The 19,116-nt window shown below is 43.2% G+C and overlaps 1 protein-coding gene across 2 annotated transcripts; it reads left to right on the plus strand.

Annotated features, from left to right (window-relative positions):
• The first annotated feature begins 2,886 nt into the window (after positions 1-2,886).
• COG1 (component of oligomeric golgi complex 1) lies at positions 2,887-19,011 on the plus strand. 2 transcript variants are annotated; one of them, XM_033138932.1, is made up of 15 exons: positions 2,887-3,255; positions 4,798-5,042; positions 7,120-7,301; positions 8,673-8,843; positions 8,943-9,099; positions 10,315-10,525; positions 11,196-11,984; positions 12,883-13,029; positions 13,772-13,933; positions 15,379-15,506; positions 16,189-16,297; positions 17,231-17,340; positions 17,430-17,508; positions 17,861-17,901; positions 18,850-19,011. In XM_033138932.1, exons 1-15 carry the CDS (start codon positions 2,902-2,904, stop codon positions 18,869-18,871), a joined length of 2,907 nt encoding a protein of 968 aa, XP_032994823.1. In that variant the 5' UTR covers positions 2,887-2,901; the 3' UTR covers positions 18,872-19,011. The 2 variants fall into 2 exon arrangements, with proteins under 2 accessions (XP_032994823.1, XP_032994822.1); XM_033138931.1 differs by lacking the exon at positions 17,861-17,901.
• Positions 19,012-19,116: the final 105 nt, after the last annotated feature.

Raw genomic sequence — 19,116 nt, forward strand, 5'->3', positions numbered from 1 at the left:
CGTATTGCAGCAATTAAAATGAACGCGTTGCCAAAATTAATGTTTTTGTTTCAGACAATCCCAATTATAGGTAAAACTAATAATATCGAGAAGTGGCAAAAGGAAATCTCAAAATTTTTGTGGAAGGGCAAAAGACCGCGGATAAAACATAAGATATTGATTAATACGATTGATAAAGGCGGTTTTGGCTTGCCAGACCTCAAGATTTATTACGAAGCGGCATGTTTGGTATGGTTAAAGGACTGGTGCTTGTTAAGAAATTGGGAAATCCTGGACCTAGAGGGACACGACCTACGTTTTGGCTGGCATGCGTATTTGAATTATGGTAAAGTAAAGGTACATAGAGGCTTCTGCAGTCATATTATAAGGAACGCACTCTTCAGAGTTTGGGATAAATACCAAAGATATTTAGAAAGGGCAACACCAAAATGGATCTCCCCGCTCGAGGCCACAGCATTAAAAAGAATAAATAATCAAAAGGAAGAGTGGATCACATACAATAATCTGTTAACAGAAAGGCAAGGGAAGTTAGCACTTAAAAACTATGAGGAGATTAAAGACCAACTCTCAACCTGGCTGGATTACTTTCAAATTAACGAAACTTTTAAAAAAGACAAGATTTGCGGGTTTGGGAAAGAACCTTCTATATTTGAAAAGGAAGTGTTAAATAGGAAAAATAAGCTAATTTCCCGCATATATAAGATCTTGCTAGACTACGAAGTAATGGACGAGATGGTAACGGCTGCCATGACTAAATGGGCCCAAGACTTTGGGTATCCAATTTTGTTCGAGCAGTGGGAAAAGCTGTGGCAGGTCAACTTAAGATTCACCGCAAACTATAATATAAGAGAAAATATGATGAAGATGGCACATAGGTGGTATCTTACACCAGCCAGACTTGCCAAAATGAATAGAAGTCTTGCAAATGTCTGCTGGAGATGCGGATCTGAATATGGAGACCTAATGCATATGTGGTGGAGATGTGTAAAAATCAAAGTTTTTTGGGGGGAGGTATACAGTGAAATAAAAAAGATGATGGCAATTTCTTTTGTGAAAAGACCAGAGATTTTTTTATTAAGTATGGTTGACAAGGTGATCCCAAACAAGTTGAAAGAAGTCTTTTTGTACGCAGTTGCAGCGGCAAGAACAGTTATAGCAAAAAGATGGAAAGAGCAAGAAGTGCCAACGGTTACTGAGTGGCAAATCAAACTACAAGAATATGCAGAGATGGCTCTGTTGACAAACAATCTGAGAGGAAATACAAAGCAGAACTTTACTGGCAAATGGGAGGTGTATAAAAAATACGTGTTAAAATACAATAAAAGTACTGGTATCATGCCTGCATTCGAGGAGTGAAGGGAATGAAAATAGCCTGAAGGAAAAGAGATGGGAGCAATGTAATGCCTAAGAATGCATGGTAGAAGGGAGTCAAGGAAGTGTGCAGGGTTGTAAGCATTCACATTTATAGCGGTTTAAGCAAAGGGATTTCTCAGGAAGACGGGGAATTTCCCATTTTTTTTTCTTTTCCTTTTTTCTTGCTTTTTTTCATTATTTTTTACTCTTTTCTTTTTTCCTTTTTTTTTTCTTTTTTCTTTCTTTTTTTTCCTTCTTCTTCTTTTTTCATGGTGTGTATTTAACTTCTTATTTGTTTGCTAGATGGTTGTATAGTATTGTATATGTATAACAAGTACATTATATTGTGTTCAAAATCGGAAAATAAGACGCATACAAGCAAAATGATTACTGTATGTAACTTTATTTAAGACTGTACTTATGGTGGAGTTTTCCTTTTTTGGTTATATCTGTAAAATCTATAATAAAAATTATATTAAAAAAAAAAAAAAAAAAAAGGAAGTCGGTCCCTGCGGTGAGAAACAAATGGCGCCGCGGGAAAAAAGCACGGAATCCTCATGCCAATCCACGAAACGGCCATGGGCCGGTTCCAGGAAGCTCATGGGCCCCAACCGGCCCATGGGCCTTAGGTTGCCGACCTCTGGTCTGGCCAATTTACAAGTGGGAACTGCAACCAAAGGTTGCAGCATGGAATGCTTGTGTTCAGGGTTCCAGCTATCCTGCTTCCATTGCACTTCATCAGTATTTAATGGCCTCTCTGCATGCTCAGTCACCGCAGGGTGCTTGTAGAAGTCAGTTGGTAGTTCATCTTTCTCTTCTTCTATGGCAATTGCTCGTATACGAGTAAGAGTGTCTTCCATGAACACTAACTTAACAGTGAGTCCATAAGCTTAGTTTCATAACAGTGTAAACTCTTTCTTTCAGCAACATGTACACATCTTCAACGATCCTAACCTAACCTAACCTAAACCTAACCTGGCCACACCCTCCTCCTTCCAGTCACCACTCTCCTCACACTAATGGCTGCTCCCTCCTTTTAAAGAGCGGAAGGTTCCGCCTCCCAAGGGGTATCTGCCACTCAAACTGGGGTGCCCATTAACTCCTAAAACACCGTGGGTTTCTGAACACCCCCTAACTTAGATCTGATTCATTACAGGGTCCTTTTAAGAGGTGTTTAAATTTTAGGATTTTTTAAACATTTATGAAATAAAACTTTATTTTAAAAAACAAAATATTGTTTTGCAGATTTTTAGCTGCGCCCCGTCTACAGTTTCATCTGTACGCTGCTCACTTATAACTTAACCCAACAAACAGACGAAATAATATTGAGTTCGGAAGACGCTCGGTTCCCTTTAAGACCCGAGAGGCAACGACTCTGCCCTACACAAAAATGGCGCCCGCGAGGCTGAACTAGTGGAAATCTCGCCTGCCCTTCCGGGCCGAGAAGCGCCCATGCCCCTGTCAAAGATGGCGAACGTTGACACGTCAGAGGCGGGAGGCGACGCGGCCCGTTCCGGCTGAGGGAAAGGCGGCGGCGGGAGGACGACGATGGCGACGGCGGCGTCTGCTGAGGCGGCGGCGCTGGACGCCCTGAAGCGGGGCGGCCCGGGGGCGGCCGAGTCGCTCTTCGAGGCGCACGCGGTGGCGGAGCTGAGGGCCGTGGAGCGGCAGGTCCGCGCGGGCATCGAGGGCAAGCGGGAGGAGCTCCGGCAGATGGTCGGCGAGCGCTACCGGGACCTCATCGAGGCGGCCGACACCATCGCCGAGATGCGGCTCAGCGCCGAGCACCTCGTGGAGGCCGTGCGGGGCCTGCAGCAGCGGAGGGCCAAGGGACGCGCCGGAGGGGGCGGGGGCGGCGCCCCACATAACGGCCAGCCCACTGCGCGGAGGCCGACGGTTGAGGTGGGGACTTTCTGAGGGGCGCGGTGGGGGAAGGGTGTGTATATATTGGGGGGGGGGGTCTTAAACCTGGCTCCCCTCAGCTGCTGTTGGTGGACGACATCTCCCATAACTGCATCACAGGTTCAGGAAATGGTCTGAGGTAAATGGGAAGCCGTTACGTCGTTTAATACAGCGCTTCCCAATCTCATGGATTTTTGTTGTTGTTGGGGTGTGTGTGTGTTTTGCAGCCAAAATTGCTGAGCTTTTTTTTTTTTTTAAATAAAGGGGATACACCAAAGTTGTTAAGTGGGGGTATCGTGGGATATATATTTACACACACACACCCACACACCCCAAGGAGGACATGGCTACACTGTTTTTCCACTACAACTCCCACTATCCCTGACTTGCTGGCTAGGGAGTATGGGAGTTGTAGTCTCAACAACTGCCGGGGACCCAAGTTTGAGAAACACTAGACTACCCGCTGAGGGGGTCCCCCAATTAATTAACAATCACCATTGTTCATTAGAAGTTTCCTACCCTTATTGAGGAAGCAGGAGAAGATGTAAGTGCATTACAGGTGGTTCAGGAAATTATCTGGGGCAATGTGAAGCTGTTATGTTGTTTAAAGCAGTGTTTTCCAAACTTGGGTCTGCTTGGGGTTTCCTTTATCTCTCCCCCCCCCCCCGCCCCGGTTAATAAAAAATTAACTTTGCTAGTTAGAGACATTCTACCCATCAAAATGTATTGAGGAAGCAGGAGAAGACATAAGTGTGCTACAGGTTCAGGCAGGGCTTCTTTCCCCCATCCGGAACTCAGTTCTGGCACCTCTCAGGTGGGCGCCATTGCCATTGCCAGAGAACAAGAGAGGCGTTTGTGGTGAGTTCTGGCACTTTTTTTCCTAGAAAAATAGCACTGGAATCATTCAGGAAATGATCTGAGGTAATGTGAAGCTGTTACATCATTTAAAACTTGAAAAGTGAGTTTGTCTGATCAGTGTTTTGATGCGTGAGCTCCTGGGAATCCCATGTAAGTGTTCCAAAGTAAAAGATTAATAAAGCAAAGCAGAGCCATAGTTACCAGCGGTGGGGACTAGCTGGGTTTTTTTGCCCTGGGTGAAGCCTCCAGAGGGGCACCATTGAGGCTTCCAGCCTGTGTTTGTGCGTTTGCAAATGTGTGGGGTTTGTGTGCCAAACTGAGTCTTTGTTCCAGGTGAAATAAAGCCTACTTTTGCCCCTGTAGCAAAGAGAATTGATACGTGTTATATTAACATACCCTAACTTCCATGATAGTATTATAAACTTTCTTATAAGTAGCTAGCTACCCATGTTGCTTATCTACTAGTATAGCTCCTGCAGGAGTCTTTTGTCCTTTTTGGGTTAGTAAAGATGGGGGTAAACTGTGCACTTAATATAACAAACACCGTAGCATATAGTTATATGAACTATAATTCTGGATATATACTAGCAACATCTTTTTCAAAATGCTTTCAAGCCATGCTCCAGTAGTATCTGTATGTGCATCAATTTATTTAATGGGATGCACATATTTTTCCCTACCTAGGCAGTACGCCAGTCACAGGAGAAGTTCTACTGTTTGGCAGCACAGATCCAACTACTGCTGCAGATTCCTGAGAAAATCTGGAGCGCAATGGAATCCTCTCAGTACTTATATGCCACCCAGTTGTACCTGCTGTGCTGCCACCTCCAGCACCTCCTGCAGCTGGATTCTTCTGGCTCCAGCTACAGCCCAATTCTGGCACGTTTTCCTATCCTTGCACGACAAGTAGCTGCAGGTAGCCATTTCCGGTAAGTAGCCAGCCAATTTTTTCTTCTTCTAGCTTTGCTCATCTTGTTGTTGTGATGCATTAGCTACATCATGCTTGGATTACAGTAACACACTTAACTACAGGGCTGTCCTCGAAAACAACTTGAATGTTTCATTTGCTGAGAAACGTTACTGCAACTGCTGTTGGGGTTTGTTAGTTGCTTTATGTGCCTTTGTGGAAAGTGAGATAAAAATGTTAATATCATTTTTTAAAGGCTTTTTTTGAACAATAGGCCTTCTTCTCCCAAGAACTCGGATTTAGAAATGGTATCAGAGACACAAAAGATGCTGGTAGGTAGCTTAGAGAACTATAGTCCTGCAGTTTTGTCACTAAGCACAGAATAAGATATTTTAACTGCAGTTTCCATAATATTCTGAGAATCTTTGCTATCTGATTTCTACCACCCATTTTTGTGAAGGATTTATGACAAGCAATAAATGGGTGCAGCTCTTAAAACTTTAAAACCCAGCGGTGATGAGTGTATGCTTAAGGTCATATGCATTGCTTGGCTGTTGAACCTCTACAAGGAAGTAGAGAGTTCAAAAAAATTAAACAAACAATATTCAAATTGTTTCCTGAGTTGCCCCTGAAAAATTAGTCTCTTGGATGTGTTCAGTTCTATCTCTTGCTTTCGTTATGGAAAATTGAACCAAGTGTGTTGGTGATTGGATAGGCTCCTGAGGGCTGCCAAAAGTTCTGACACTGCAACAGAAGCAGGTGTGTGAGTAAATGGGTGCATGCACATTTCCAGTTTAGAAGCTGCAGCTCCAGTCAGTTTCTGCAGCAGCTCCCCTGCCTTACTGCTAAGGCAAAAATATGATTGACTCAGTTGCAGAGACTATATGGAGCTATGTATTGCTTAGCCCTAGCTTTTGGATTATTTTGTGCATGCAAATTAATGTATAATCTGGGAGAAGGTTGTTTTGGTTGCACCAGAGCCATTTATTGAAACTTCCCTGATTTTTGAGTTGGACATTTCACATGAATATTGATTGCTTACTTTACAAACACACACACACACACACACACACTAAACACATACACATACACATACACACACAATCTTGTAAATGGCATTGGAAGAGAAAGGAAACTGACTGGTTTTTAGCCTTGGATTGCATCCACTCTAGACACTTGCTTCAGGTCATTCTGCTGGTTGTAATGTGTTCCTTCGGGGGATTGATGATTAGCCTAAAATTAGTATGCTGTGTTAGATTTGGTTGTCCATCTTGATTGGTGTTCTTTGTTTAGGTTTTTTTTATCCAATACTTTTGGGAGAAGGAAGAAGATAAGGAACCTTTGGGACCGTACATTTTATTTAGGTCTATCTCTGACCCTTATTGCTGTTGGCTTTATGAAATGCTTACTCCACATATGACACTTTCCTGCCAAAGCACTAAAAATGTTGGATATAGTGATGGTTTTAAAAAATCTGAGACATATTTTTAAAAAAGAAAATAAAAAATAGAGTGAAGAGAAAGATAAGCATATACCTGCTGCAATTCTGTAGTAATTCTGAGTAAGCTCCAAGAATTCAGTGGGACTTACTTCTGAACAGGATTGCACAGCTGAGTGCCAACTCTTTCATACTGTGCATAATGGAGTTACAATTACCAGGCAGCATGGTCAGTGCAGGAAACAATTTTGGGAAGGGGGAAGCCAGTTTGCAGCTGGTACCAGCTGAGCTGATGGTGGAAGACACTTTTACTAACTTGCTCTTTTCTAATATGTGGCCAAGTGGAATGGCTGCTGCTGCAGGCAATTCTAGGAAGAGAGGCGCAAACTGGAATTGTTCCTAACCATGCTCATGGAAGGGGTTTGCATCCACAGCATAATAGCTTTAATATCACTTTTTAGTCTATTAACATAGATCCAAGTTATTATTCACCCAAAGCTCCCTTCAGGTAGGCAAGTGAAGTAAAATAGCTACCACTTTCTTTATGATGTTATGCAGCTCTAAGCTATCATTTCCCACCCCCAATTCTTGTTTTGAACTTTACATTTCTTCATTGAGTGTTGTACACCTCTTGATGGTGCCTCATTTGTCTACCAATTAGGTCAACAATCCTGCATGAGAGCAAGTTGCTACTGAAATGTCAGACCGTTTTGGACCAAGCAGTAGCAGAGGCATTGTGTTCAGCCATGCTTCTTGAGGGCAGTTCTCCACGCCAGGCTCTTGCCGACTTCCTGCTGGCCAGGAAATCTGCAATTCAGCAGCTTCTGGATCAGCCCCATCATGGTGAGTGCAAGCGAAATTTTCATCTAAATCAGTGTACAGTGGTACCTTGGGTTACGTACTGCCCTTGTTGCGTATCCTATAGGATACGCACGCGGCAAACCCGGAAGTAACGGGAAGGCTTTCGATGTCTACACAGAAGCGGACTACCACCATGTGCAACTGCGCAGAACAGGCATCTCTGGTTACAAATGTTTTGGGGTGCGCACGGACCCCCGGAACGAATTAAATTTGTATCCAGAGGTACCACTGTACCATCTCAGGCCACTTCCCTGGTCTGAACCTTTGTTTCTTCCATCAGATGGACACTAAGCAGACTTATTCCTACATTGAATAAATGTCAGTGGCAATTTACAGTCGTACCTCTTGTTACGAATTGCGTTCATCACAGGTTACGGACCCGCCGAACCCGGAAGTATTGGAACGGGTTACTTCCACTGTTCTTGATCTCAGTTCTCAAGTGGTCTTGCGACCTGTCAGTCAAAATCTTAAATAAATTCATAGCCTCAGCAGCAGAGGTAGCTGAGATAACAGCAGTATGAGTAGTCCTTAAGTCATCTGCATGAAGGTGAGTCATTGCTAGATTGAGTATTGGTGTCCACTTAATTCTATTGCCTGCAGGAACACCTAAGTTTGCATTAGAGATAAATTGAGTTTTTGGGGAAGAATTGTTAAAGCTACAATATTAGAATCTTAAGAGTTGGAAGGGACCCAAGGGTCATCTAGTCCAACCCACTGCAATTCAGGAATCTCAGCTAAAGCATCCATGACAGATGGCCATCCAATCACTGCTAAAAAAAAACCTCCAAGGAAGGAGAGTTGACTACCTCTCGTGGGAGTCTGCTCCACTGCCGAACAGCGCTTACTTTCAGAAGGTTTTTCCACTTGTTTAGTCTGAATCTACTTTCTTGTAATCTACCCTCCACTTGTTTAGTCTGAATCTACCCTCCAGGAGAAAACAAGCATGCTCCCTCTTCCATGTCACAGTCCTTAAGATATTTGAAAATGGCTATCGCATCTCCTCTCAGTCTCCTCTTTTCCAGGCTAAACATACCCAGCTGCTTCAAGCACTCCTCATAAGGATTAGTTTCCAGACCTTTGATCATCTTGGTTGGCCTCTTCTGCACATGTTCCAGCTTGTCAACATCCTTCTTAAATTGTGGTTGTTGTTTGGATAACATCCTAAAACTGCTGTTTCTCCTCCCCCCAGTTGAATTTTGAGGATATGAAAATATGTTAACCATCAAATGATTTTCCCCCCTTTGCAACCCAGGGCAGCAGTTGCAATGCAGAAGAAAGTGTCTGTCTATGAGCAGAATACTTCTACCCTGCAAAATGGCTGCTATTATTCACTGGCTTTTTTTTTTTAACCAGATGCTGGCATTAAAGCGCAAGTTTGCTCCTTGGTGGAGCTGCTAGCCACAACCCTGTATCAAGCACATGCCCTCTTCTATTCCCTGCCAGAGGGAATGCCTTCAGACCCATCTCTTCCCTGTGGCTTACTCTTCTCAACCCTGGAGACCATCACAAGCCAGCATCCAGCAGGTGAGCAGCAAAACTGGTAGGGACTATGCAAAATTAGCATGTTATCATTGGTCAGGGCCTAGTTTAATCCTCAGTAGCCTGACCTCTCTTCTCCCCTAGGTAAGGGCATCACAGCTTTGAAGGAAGAAACCAAGCTGAGCAGCTCATTCAAATATTTGCCATCTTCCATCGCTGAATTCCAGCCAACACTCAGAACTCTGGCACATCCTATTAGCCAGGATTACCTTAGAGATACACTTCAGAAATGGATCAATATGTGAGTCTGAGGAACTAGCTTTGCCATCGTGATCCAATTGAAAAGCACATTGCCTGGTCCATTGTAGACTTGGGAAGAACTCTGGTTGTGTAAAAATAATTGTGGTTGCCAGTGCTTTTTTCCTTAAAAAATGTTTAGGGGTACTTTCATTCCGTCTGAGACTCAGGAAACACCGTGGCAGGAAATGAGGTCGCCATCAGGGGTAGCAATGGAATTGATGATTCACTGTGCTAGAGAAGAAACTTAAAAAATATTTTTTTAAAATTTCTTCTCCCGTTAGATTCACAGAATGTTTAGGGGTATGTGTACCACTGTGTCCCCCTAGAAAAAAGCACTGGTGGTTGGTACTGATTACCTGAATTCCATAGATTGAACAAATTAAGAAAAAGATGCAGCTTTCAAAAGTGTACCTAGATATTTCGTAGCACCCTAACTATTGTGGAATATGGCCTTCTGTTGGTCTCATTTGCTTCCTGCTGCCTCTGGGTTCACTCTGGGATAATTCTGGTCCATCTGGCAGCCCTAACTAACCAGGTAGTGCTGCCTTCTCAGCATCATTGTACCTTACCTTGGGGTCCACAAGTTTACAGGTGAAGCCAATCTGGCGTTCCTTTCAGTGCATCTGCACAGTCCAAACCTTGTCATTGTCCTGCCGTTTCTGCTCTGGGTAAGATGCAGCAATGGAAAGTCTTTTTAGTTGCTCCACCCTACTACCCAGATATTGTGCTTTAGTTTTCTGTCACTGCAAGGTAGACATTTGCAATTTATTCTCTTTGTCATGATCAATTTAAAATGGTACCCTTCCTCTTTTGCTCCAGTCACTGCACGAGTGGAGGCTCAATATATTTGAACTCTCTTCTTGAGAACACTGCTATGTTAAAACACTAGTGAAAGATTAAGTGCCTATTTTGAGTTCTTCATAATATCATCTGCATTTGCAAGGTTGTGACTCTTCACCTACCCATCGTGCTTTGTTCAGGGAGAGTGTGAATTTATCTTTACCCTTTGCCATCACATTGGCTCCTAGCTGCGTTTGTTTGACCGTTGTTGTACCTGGCTCAGTAAAGGCCACAATTCATGTAAGCAGATGAGTATTTTTCAATGCAGCTTTTAATTACTATGCAGGAAGAAGTAGCGGGTCTGCAATTATTGTGCAGGGAGAAGTAACTCCCAAGGGAGTCCTTCAGGTAGTGACTCATCTAGCATTTCTTTCAGGTGCAATGATGACATCAGATCTGGGATCACAAACTTGCTGGTGTATGTAAAGAGCCTTAAAGGTCTGGCTGGAATCCGTGATGCTGTATGGGAACTGCTCACCAGTGAGTCCATGAGTCAGAACTGGGAGACAGTATGTCACCGCCTCCTTGACAAACCCATCTTTTTTTGGGAAGATTTGTTACAACAGCTTTTCTTGGACAGATTACAGGTAAGATATTGGCAGAGTTGAGCTAGGTAGCTTAAAGGTTAACAGATTAAGCCAAAATATAATTTGCCATGGAAATTGAGCTTCTTAGTTTTGGACAATAGCTACTTTGTAGGACTGGTTCAAAGATGTTGATGATGTATTAGGAAATTTCCACTCTGGTTCTCTTTATGGGTAAAGGGAACTTTGTTCAGAATAGAACTATCATCTGATTCTTATTATTTGTAGCAGAATATTGAAGCATCCACAAGCTCTTGTTTCCTCCTAACTCCCTAACCCATGCTGGATGAATTATTCTTATAATAATTGTATATAATTATAATATATGTATCATTTATACTTGGATACATCTTCCTGTTTACTTTCTAGATATCAGAAACCCATTTGACTGCATATTTGGTAGCAGTATACTTTTTATGCTTACCACTTTTCCAACTTGGTCTAACTGTGCATTGGTTCCTTTGACATCAGTTTTGAGTGGAACTTTGAGAAGAACCTTGGGGGTTAAAAGGGGGGCAGATCTCAAGGACATTCCTCACAACCTGAATGTTGGAGTTCATGTACACTTTGCTATTTCCTGCTATGTCTTAAAAGCATTCCCATGCTTCTGGTTGGTGTTGTGGTGAGTGATGCGCCAGCTTTTGTCTCCGTGTAATGAGTTTTTCTTTTCCAGACACTGACAAAGGAAGGATTTGATGACATCTCCAGCAGCTCCAAGGAGCTCCTTGTTGTCTCTGTACAGGAGCTTGAAGCCAAGGTTGATGCATCTGCCCACAACAAACATATGCTATTTGAACATAACATGGCCTCTTTCTTATGGTCAGAGAATCCAAATGACTTGCCACCTGATGCAGCCTGGATCAGTGTGGCGAACCGCAGTCAGTTCACCAAGAGTGGGTTATCCATGAAAGCCCAGGCCCACAGCCCACGAGTTCAAAGCTTCTGCAGCGCTCTGGATTCCAAGCTGAAGGCCAAGTTGGAGGACCTTCTGTCCTACTTGCCCTCTGACTCCTCTCTGCCTAAGGATGCTCTGCGTGTTCAACCCAGGAACTCTGCCTTTGACAGGTTTGCTGATGCAGGCACAGTAGAAGAACTGTTGCGCAGCCACTGCATCAGCTGTGTGGATTATGTGCTGGGTTGTGTTAGGGAAGAGCTGCATCAGGCTCAGGATGTACTTCAAGGATGTGCAGACGCTTTGCACAACCCCAAAATCAACACCGTTCTCTTCATGGCACGGCTCTGCCGATCGTTGGGGGAGTTATGCCCGCATTTGAAGCAGTGCATTCTGGGTAAATCAGGTTACCCAGAAAGTGTTCTGAGGGAGCCTTGGCCTTTGAAAAAGGTTGGGAAAGGGAAAACTCAAGAGGTGAATCCCATAAAGGTTAAATGGCAAGAATTAAAAGAACGTTTGCTGCAGGATAGCCTGTCTGCCTATCGGATTTGGAGCACAGCTGTTGCTAAAGTGAGTGTCTGTCTTGGAGGTGGTGGGATATCCCTTTCTTGTGCTTTGGTTTGGTTTTTTACTGCATCCAATGCCTCCCACCTTACCATAAGAACAAATGCTTTGTTTGTTTGTGGCAGGGGTCGGCAACGTGCGGCCCATGGGCTGGAAGCGGCCCATGGAGGCCGTTTAACCAGCCCATGAGCTGCCCCAGAACCGAGCTGCCTGCTCGGTGAGTCCCAGCGTGCTGCACTTAACCGGCGCAGCGCAGGGAGTTGCTTCAGCGGTGCCGGAAATCGCAGGAGCGTGCGCAATCTGGCCCATGGAGGGATCTCCGTGGGACCATTCCGGCCCAGGCAAGGTAAATCTTGCCGATCCCTGGTTTGTGGGGACCCTGTTACTAGATGTTTGAAATCTGCAACAGATTGTAAAAGGGCAGGAAAATGTCTGAGTAGTATTCTTTTGTGTGCAGAAATGTATTGAATCCTACTAGAATGTAATGAAGATCCTTGGCTTTTCCATGTTTCCTCACCAGAGCTGTGGCAGGACATTTAGCTCAGATAGGAAACCAGGTTTTCATTAAAATCAGGGCTGATTATGCCTATTTTTTTGCATGCTTCCCTCCATATCCATGTCTGCCTCTCAACATGCTAAGTCCAAACAAATTGCTTCACAGAATAATTAATTTTTGGTGGAAATAGTACTAAAATAAAATAAAGGATTTGAAATGAAGGAATGTACGGTAATTTGGTAGGACACTTATGATACCAGAATGGCAAATGGCAGTTTTCAGAAATTTCAAATGTGAAAAATGATGCTATGATAGTTGCATGCTGACAACCTATGGGCCCCAAATCTCACTTGGGCATAGAAATATTGGTTCTGACGCTATCCTGCTGCTATTTGTATTTTACACTAGGTCCTGGTTCAGGGGTTCACACAGTCGTTGTTAAATGGTCAAGCTGGATCCATTCTGGCAACAGCCACCAACTGGGAAGAGATTGAAATTGAAGAAGAGACTGAGACTGGAAGCAGTGTAAAGTCCAAGATACGGCTCCCTGTGCAGGTGGGTGGAAAGCAGCAAGAGGCACACCAATGGTTAGTCTGTACAGTGTTCTCAGTTTACATATGGGAAAGGGGAACTGATACTCAAATGTGCCCAATAACCAGCAGCAGAGCTGAGACTTAAGCCCAAATCTCCTCAGTGCATTTTCTGAGATGATGGTGGAATTTTACAAAAGTGCAGTAGGGTTCTGATAGCCACTTGGTTTGATTTTCTTTTTCCCCTGATCATACCTCTAGAGAAGAGGAATGACAATCATTAGGATCCAGCACCTGCCTCCAGTTTCAAGTGGACTGGAAGCATAGAAGCCCCACTTCTTTCCTCTTGTCCCTGTCAAAATAAGTGATATTCATTCATACTAAGAAGACACATTTAGTACCAACTTGTGTTGTTGAGTCTTAGAAATGTATAGATTTTGAAGACACAGTTTAGAAGGTTTGTATGTAGACTTTAGCCTGGTGGGGGGTGATTTATGGCAAGAGTGGCTAACCTGTGGTCTTCCAGAAGTTGTTTGACTATAGCTTCCATCTTCCCTGACCACTGAACATGCTGGCAAGGGCTGATGGGATTTGAAGTCCAACATCTGGAGGGCCACAAGTTGCCACCCTTGATTTGTAATACCACTTTATGCAGTTCATGATAAGTGTCACTGTCAAAAGGAGTATGGAGCTGGAAAAGTTTTTTTAAAAAAGACACTTGTCCTTTCAAGAAAACATAACGTTTCCACCACTGGTATTCTTCACAGCCATCATGGTGTGTCCAGACCCTCCTCTTCAGTTTGTGCCAAGAAGTCAATCGAGTTGGAGGTCATACCCTTCCCAAGGTCACCTTGCAAGAACTACTGAAGACTTGTATGACTGAAGTATTAGCTGGCTATGAAAAACTGTCAGGAGCGAGCCAGGAAAAGGTGTGTTGTTGGGGGTCTGTGGACCACTGCACACTGTTTGACTAGATTGATAATCCTGTTCCAAAAGTGTATTCGAAAACCCAGGAAATGAAAAATGTGAATTGTCAAGAGCAAAACTATTGATCGGCTCCCGCTTTGCAAGGCTTGCTGATGGGGAAAGTTCTAATGGAGGAGCAGCCGACGTGGTGCCCACAGATGTTGCTGAACTCAGTGCCCATCAGCTCCAGCCAGTGTAGCCAGTGGTTGTTCAACAACATTTGGAGGGTGACACATTCTGTCCCTTCAGACCATCTCACTAGTTGAAAAAGCGAAGGGTGTATCTTTTGGGACTTTAATTGCACTGGATTGTCACTAACCAAGTTGTACTCAAAACAGACCACTGAAAGTTTTGTTAAGTTGCTTGGAGACCTTTTTGTGTAGCAATAAACTATTAAGTTCAAGTAAATAATAAAAAATCATAGGCCTAAATTGGACATGTCCGTTAATTTCAGTGGACCTACTCTGAGAATCAGTAATGTTGGCTTACAGCAAACCGTTAGTCCTTGCACATTTTTATAGCAGCACTTGAACTCCCAGGTCAGTACTAAAAAAGTATACTAGAAGCCTGATAGTATCTTTGCTCATGAATAAATCTGATTGGAATTGGCGCTACTTAAAAGTATGTATGCGTTTGACTGTGGCATTAATCTTGCTTTCACCTCTTCTATAGAAGACAGCTAATCTCAGAGCAGCTCAGTTAACATAGGGCAGGATTCACCTAAGCAGCCCAGTCAGCAGAAGCCCTACATAACAGGGCTCCCCTGCCACCTGCAATTGGCTTGGGGTGGGAGAACCCACAAAAAAGCAAGCAGGGAGAGGGGAGGGGTAGTGTTCTGTCTGGCAAGCTGAAATACTTGGATTGGAAGAGTAACATGTTGAATTGCACCCTGAGTGGAGACCCTTCTCCATGCAATGATCTGATATGGTATGGGGAAGCATTTGAATGATGCAACCACAGGAGGTCTAATGTGGGTCTTTCTCATAGAGTTGAAGTTCTTAATGGGGGAGGGTATGATTACATGGGGAAAACCTGTATGTTTGTAACTGTGAGATCACTTTGCATGCTTGCACACAAGCAGTTACAGGTAACTCAAAAATACAGCACACTGAATAAATTGAGACATTCTACAACTGTCTATGCTCTACCTTCTGTATGTAAGTGCTGCGATTCTTTGGCTATCTCTGCTATGAGATTTAAAACAAAAATCCAGATTCACAGGGGCCTAATAAACATTTTCATAGACTAGTGTGATTATCAGGGGACTACTTTTTGTATTTTGGGCACACGACCACGATCTAGATGCTTAAAGTGATTGTTGATTAAACTTTAAATATGTGTGAAGACTGGTGGCCTAGGCATTTGCTTAAGAATCAACCTTATTTTTCCTTCCCCTACCTGTTTCTAGAAAGAAGGGAAGTTACCCATCACTCAGAACAGGGCTTTGCAACTCTTGTATGATCTTCGGTATCTGAATATAGTCCTGACAACTAAGAGTGAAGATATGAAAGGCAGCAGAAACAAGCAGGATTCCAGGTACAGTGCTCTGTCGAGAGTTGAGTGTTTTCAACAGTGGGTTTATTTTTTACTCCCTTTGCAAACCTCAAAATGTTACTGCACCCTTGAGGCTGGCTGGAGAAAAACCAAGCAACCCTGTATCTCACTCTTTCCATTTGCAGAAAGGAGCACTAGAAGAGGGCCCACAACAGTAATCATGATTAGCAAGATGCTCCCCAAAATCTGTAATCTGTGCATAAAGTTTTGTAACAGAACAATTCTTAAATAAGGAGCCATTTAACAGAAATCCTTGTCAGAAATCTTGCAGATCTGTGTACACACCAAGTGATCAGCAGGGGCACAGCAATGATTCCAGAAAGGGGGACAGTCTCAGTAGTTTCAAGGAAAGGTTACATTAAGGCAGCTTGTTAGAAACAGGGCATCTTGCTACATAAAATGTATTTGGAACATTTTAAGTTATTCCTCTGGCTTGTAAGGCATCAGTTCAACAGTAACTGGAAACCAGAATGTAGCTTTAAAAATGTTAAATTCTGTTCTCACTGCATTAAGGGACTTTTAAATAGCTCAGCACAGGATCCTCTTAATCATTCCATTACTATGGTTGGAAAGTGATTGAATTCCTGCTTTTTGTGTTTTCACATCAGTCTTGTTGACTGTCAAAAATGTATCTCTGTTATCAGCTTTACTCCCTCTGTTTCAGGATTGAGAAAGAGATAGACTTTCTGGAGAGTTATATAGATCCCTTCGACTTGGATGTCTTTACACCACACTTAAACAGCAACCTTAATCGTCTGGTGCAGCGGACCTCTGTAAGTTCAGGCAAAAGAACATAACTGTTGCACTTAGGTTTGCGCTGTGGGTTAAACCACAGAGCCTAGGGCTTGCTGATCAGAAGGTCGGTGGTTCGAATCCCCGCGATGGGGATGCGCTCCCGTTGTTTGGTCCCTGCTCCTGCCCAACCTAGCAGTTCAAAAGCACAAAGTGCAAGTAGATAAATAGGTACCGCTCCGGCAGGAAGGTAAACGGCGTTTCCGTGTGCTGCTCTGGTTCGCCAGAAGTGGTTTAGTCATGCTGGCCACATGACCCGGAAGCTGTATGCCAGTTCCCTCGGCCAGTAGAGTGAGATGAGTGCTGCAACCCCAGTCATCCGCGACTGGACGTAATGGTCAGGGGTCCCTTTACCCTTACTGTACTTAAAGATAGGGTGCTTTACTTGGTAAAATTAAACACATAGAAATGGTCTTTTGCACTTTGTTCCTTAGCAATTCATAGAACCAGTACAATAATGAAAACCAAGGGGGAAAGGGCTGTGTATGTATACAATTGGATAGTGGTATAAGCATGTAAGCACATTTTGGGTCACACTTTGATCATGCAGTCCAATAGTTCTCAAATTATTTGCGGCATTAAGAATCAAAGCAGGGTTTGTCTCCTGAATAGCCCAAACCAAAACTATCCCATGAGATTGTATGGATTTTATCATTGGAAGTTCATGCCTCGTAGTAGGCAAACACCTAACCCCAAGTGATATAAAAGTGAACCTGAAATCCTGCGGGAGGGGGAAACGTTTGTTTTAAACGCACATGGTCAGGTTGACACAACAGCTTGACTTGTGTTTGTTTAAGGGTACTTCCTGTGCTGCTTTTCGATCTAATAAATCCTATTTCTAGTTCACTGAGCACTTGGCAGTTACATCTACTGCCACCACAACCAAGCTATTACCTTTTTCTGTGCTCCTCTAGGTCCTGTTTGGCTTATTAACAGGGGCAGAGAATCAGTACACCAGCCGAAGCAGTAATTTAACTTCTCAAGAATTACATAACATCCTACCTCTAGCATCTAGTCAAATCAGGTAAGTGACGCTATAGGCAATAGGAAGTAGTCCGTGAAACAAACCATGTGGGGGTGCAAAACATCTTACAACTTTTTTCTTTCTTTCAGATTTGGGCTGTTGCCACTCAGCATGTCAAGCTCACGCAAGACTAAATCAGCTATGAGAAACACTGAACAGAAGGCTCAGGTCTGTTCCTTTATTCTAGCTTATGGTTTTCTCCACTCTTGCCAACTGTTTAGTTGCACTGGTAATGTTAATGCTAATATTTTCCTAGGGAGCCCAGGGTGCTTTTTTTATTTAAAAAAAATCAGAAACTCATTCCACAGTTTCCTCTGGACACTTCAGGAGTAGCATACACTTTTCTAGATTTGAAGATGAATTAGTTAAATAGTTTGTCAAACTTTGTATAGGAGTCGATGGTAACATTAGCATATTGTTAGTACAGACTTGCACATTGACAGACTTCGGCTTATCTCTAATATTAGTAAGGTATGTTAAAGGAATGATTAATCTAACTGTCTTGTACCCTTCATTCTAGTATGATGCTGACCAAGTAACCCCTGAAGAAATCTTGCTGGGGTATTAAAGCATGTGTGAATTGAGTGGCTTCCTCTCCCTTGTAGGCTTCTGTGCTAAGGCTTGCTTATGTAGCCATAGAACTTTATAGCTGCTGTCAAACATACCAAGTTTACATATGAGAAATTGAATGCATACTAGCAGCTGGCATGGGTTTCCTTCTGTATTGCCATGCAACCACTATACCCTAGAAGGTGCTGCAGGGAAGGGTGGACAAAGAGGTAGTTTATTGGTACACAGTACACCCTGGTATCTGTAGCACTACTTCCATTGGCATGCTACTTCGCCCTCTGTATTTGTGGAGTTTAGACGGAATTCCATTTTGCAAGAGATAAAAGTTCTCGGTATGTAAAGAAATTCACATGTTAAATATCAGAAGCATCTGTTGCTATGGCGGGGTGATGTTTGCGCATACATTTTAATGAACCTAATTTTAGACTAAAATGAACTTACTTGTAATGTAAGACATACTACATAAGCAAAACTGCTTCCCTTTCTGCTTGTCATTATGATGCTCCTTCCCTGTAGTAATAGAGTAAGCCAGTAAGTAAGCATTTCAAAATAAGGGAAAGCTACTACTCTAGGTAAGAAAATGAACTTAACATGTCTGCCTGCTTACCGAGGAAGTTATTGATGGTTGCCAAGTGGAGTTGGGAGTAGGGGTTTAATGGGTCAAAGCATTGGAGGCACTTTGAGCAGCAGATGGAGTGTTTCTGTCTCTCAAACGCCTACTAGGGAAGTGTAAAATTTCCTGAACACGCCAAAAGGCTTCAAGGCAAGGGTGATTGTTTCTACAGTTCTCTCTGCTACACAGAGAACTGCATCTATTAACCCCACCCCACCCCAGTCTGGTTTTATGTAGCTACTAATGAGCCTGCTCTGAATGCAAGCCAGCTTTAAAAAAAAAGAAAAGCCTAGGAGGTTACTGACTTTCTTTTCCTAATTTAACAGATCCCAGCTGCTGCCCTTCTAAGAGCAGAAGAGACGTTCCGCCCTGGCTCCCTGTTCAGGCAGCTTGCAGCAGAGGAGGAGGACACAGCAGCACCATCTTTATTTAAACTTGGCTGGCTCTCTAGCATGACCAAATGATTCAATAAAATGTGAATAATTGTACTTTTGGCATTGTAAAAAGCATCTATTTCAGCGTAACTTAAGGGAATGGAATTTAAGTTTTGGTACTTACTGCCAAAGAGACTAAGATTCTTGCTTAGGTAACTT

Source organism: Lacerta agilis, chromosome 2, assembly GCF_009819535.1.
Source record: "Lacerta agilis isolate rLacAgi1 chromosome 2, rLacAgi1.pri, whole genome shotgun sequence".
Classification (NCBI taxonomy): domain Eukaryota; kingdom Metazoa; phylum Chordata; class Lepidosauria; order Squamata; family Lacertidae; genus Lacerta; species Lacerta agilis.

Coding starts and splice junctions, on each gene's coding strand:
- COG1 (XM_033138931.1), top strand. CDS start 2,902: ATGGCGACGGCGGCGTCTGCTGAGGCGGCGGCGCTGGACGCCCTGAAG. Junction 8,844..8,942: donor CACAAGCCAGCATCCAGCAG/GTGAGCAGCAAA, acceptor CTTCTCCCCTAG/GTAAGGGCATCACAGCTTTG. Junction 10,526..11,195: donor TTTTCTTGGACAGATTACAG/GTAAGATATTGG, acceptor TTTCTTTTCCAG/ACACTGACAAAGGAAGGATT.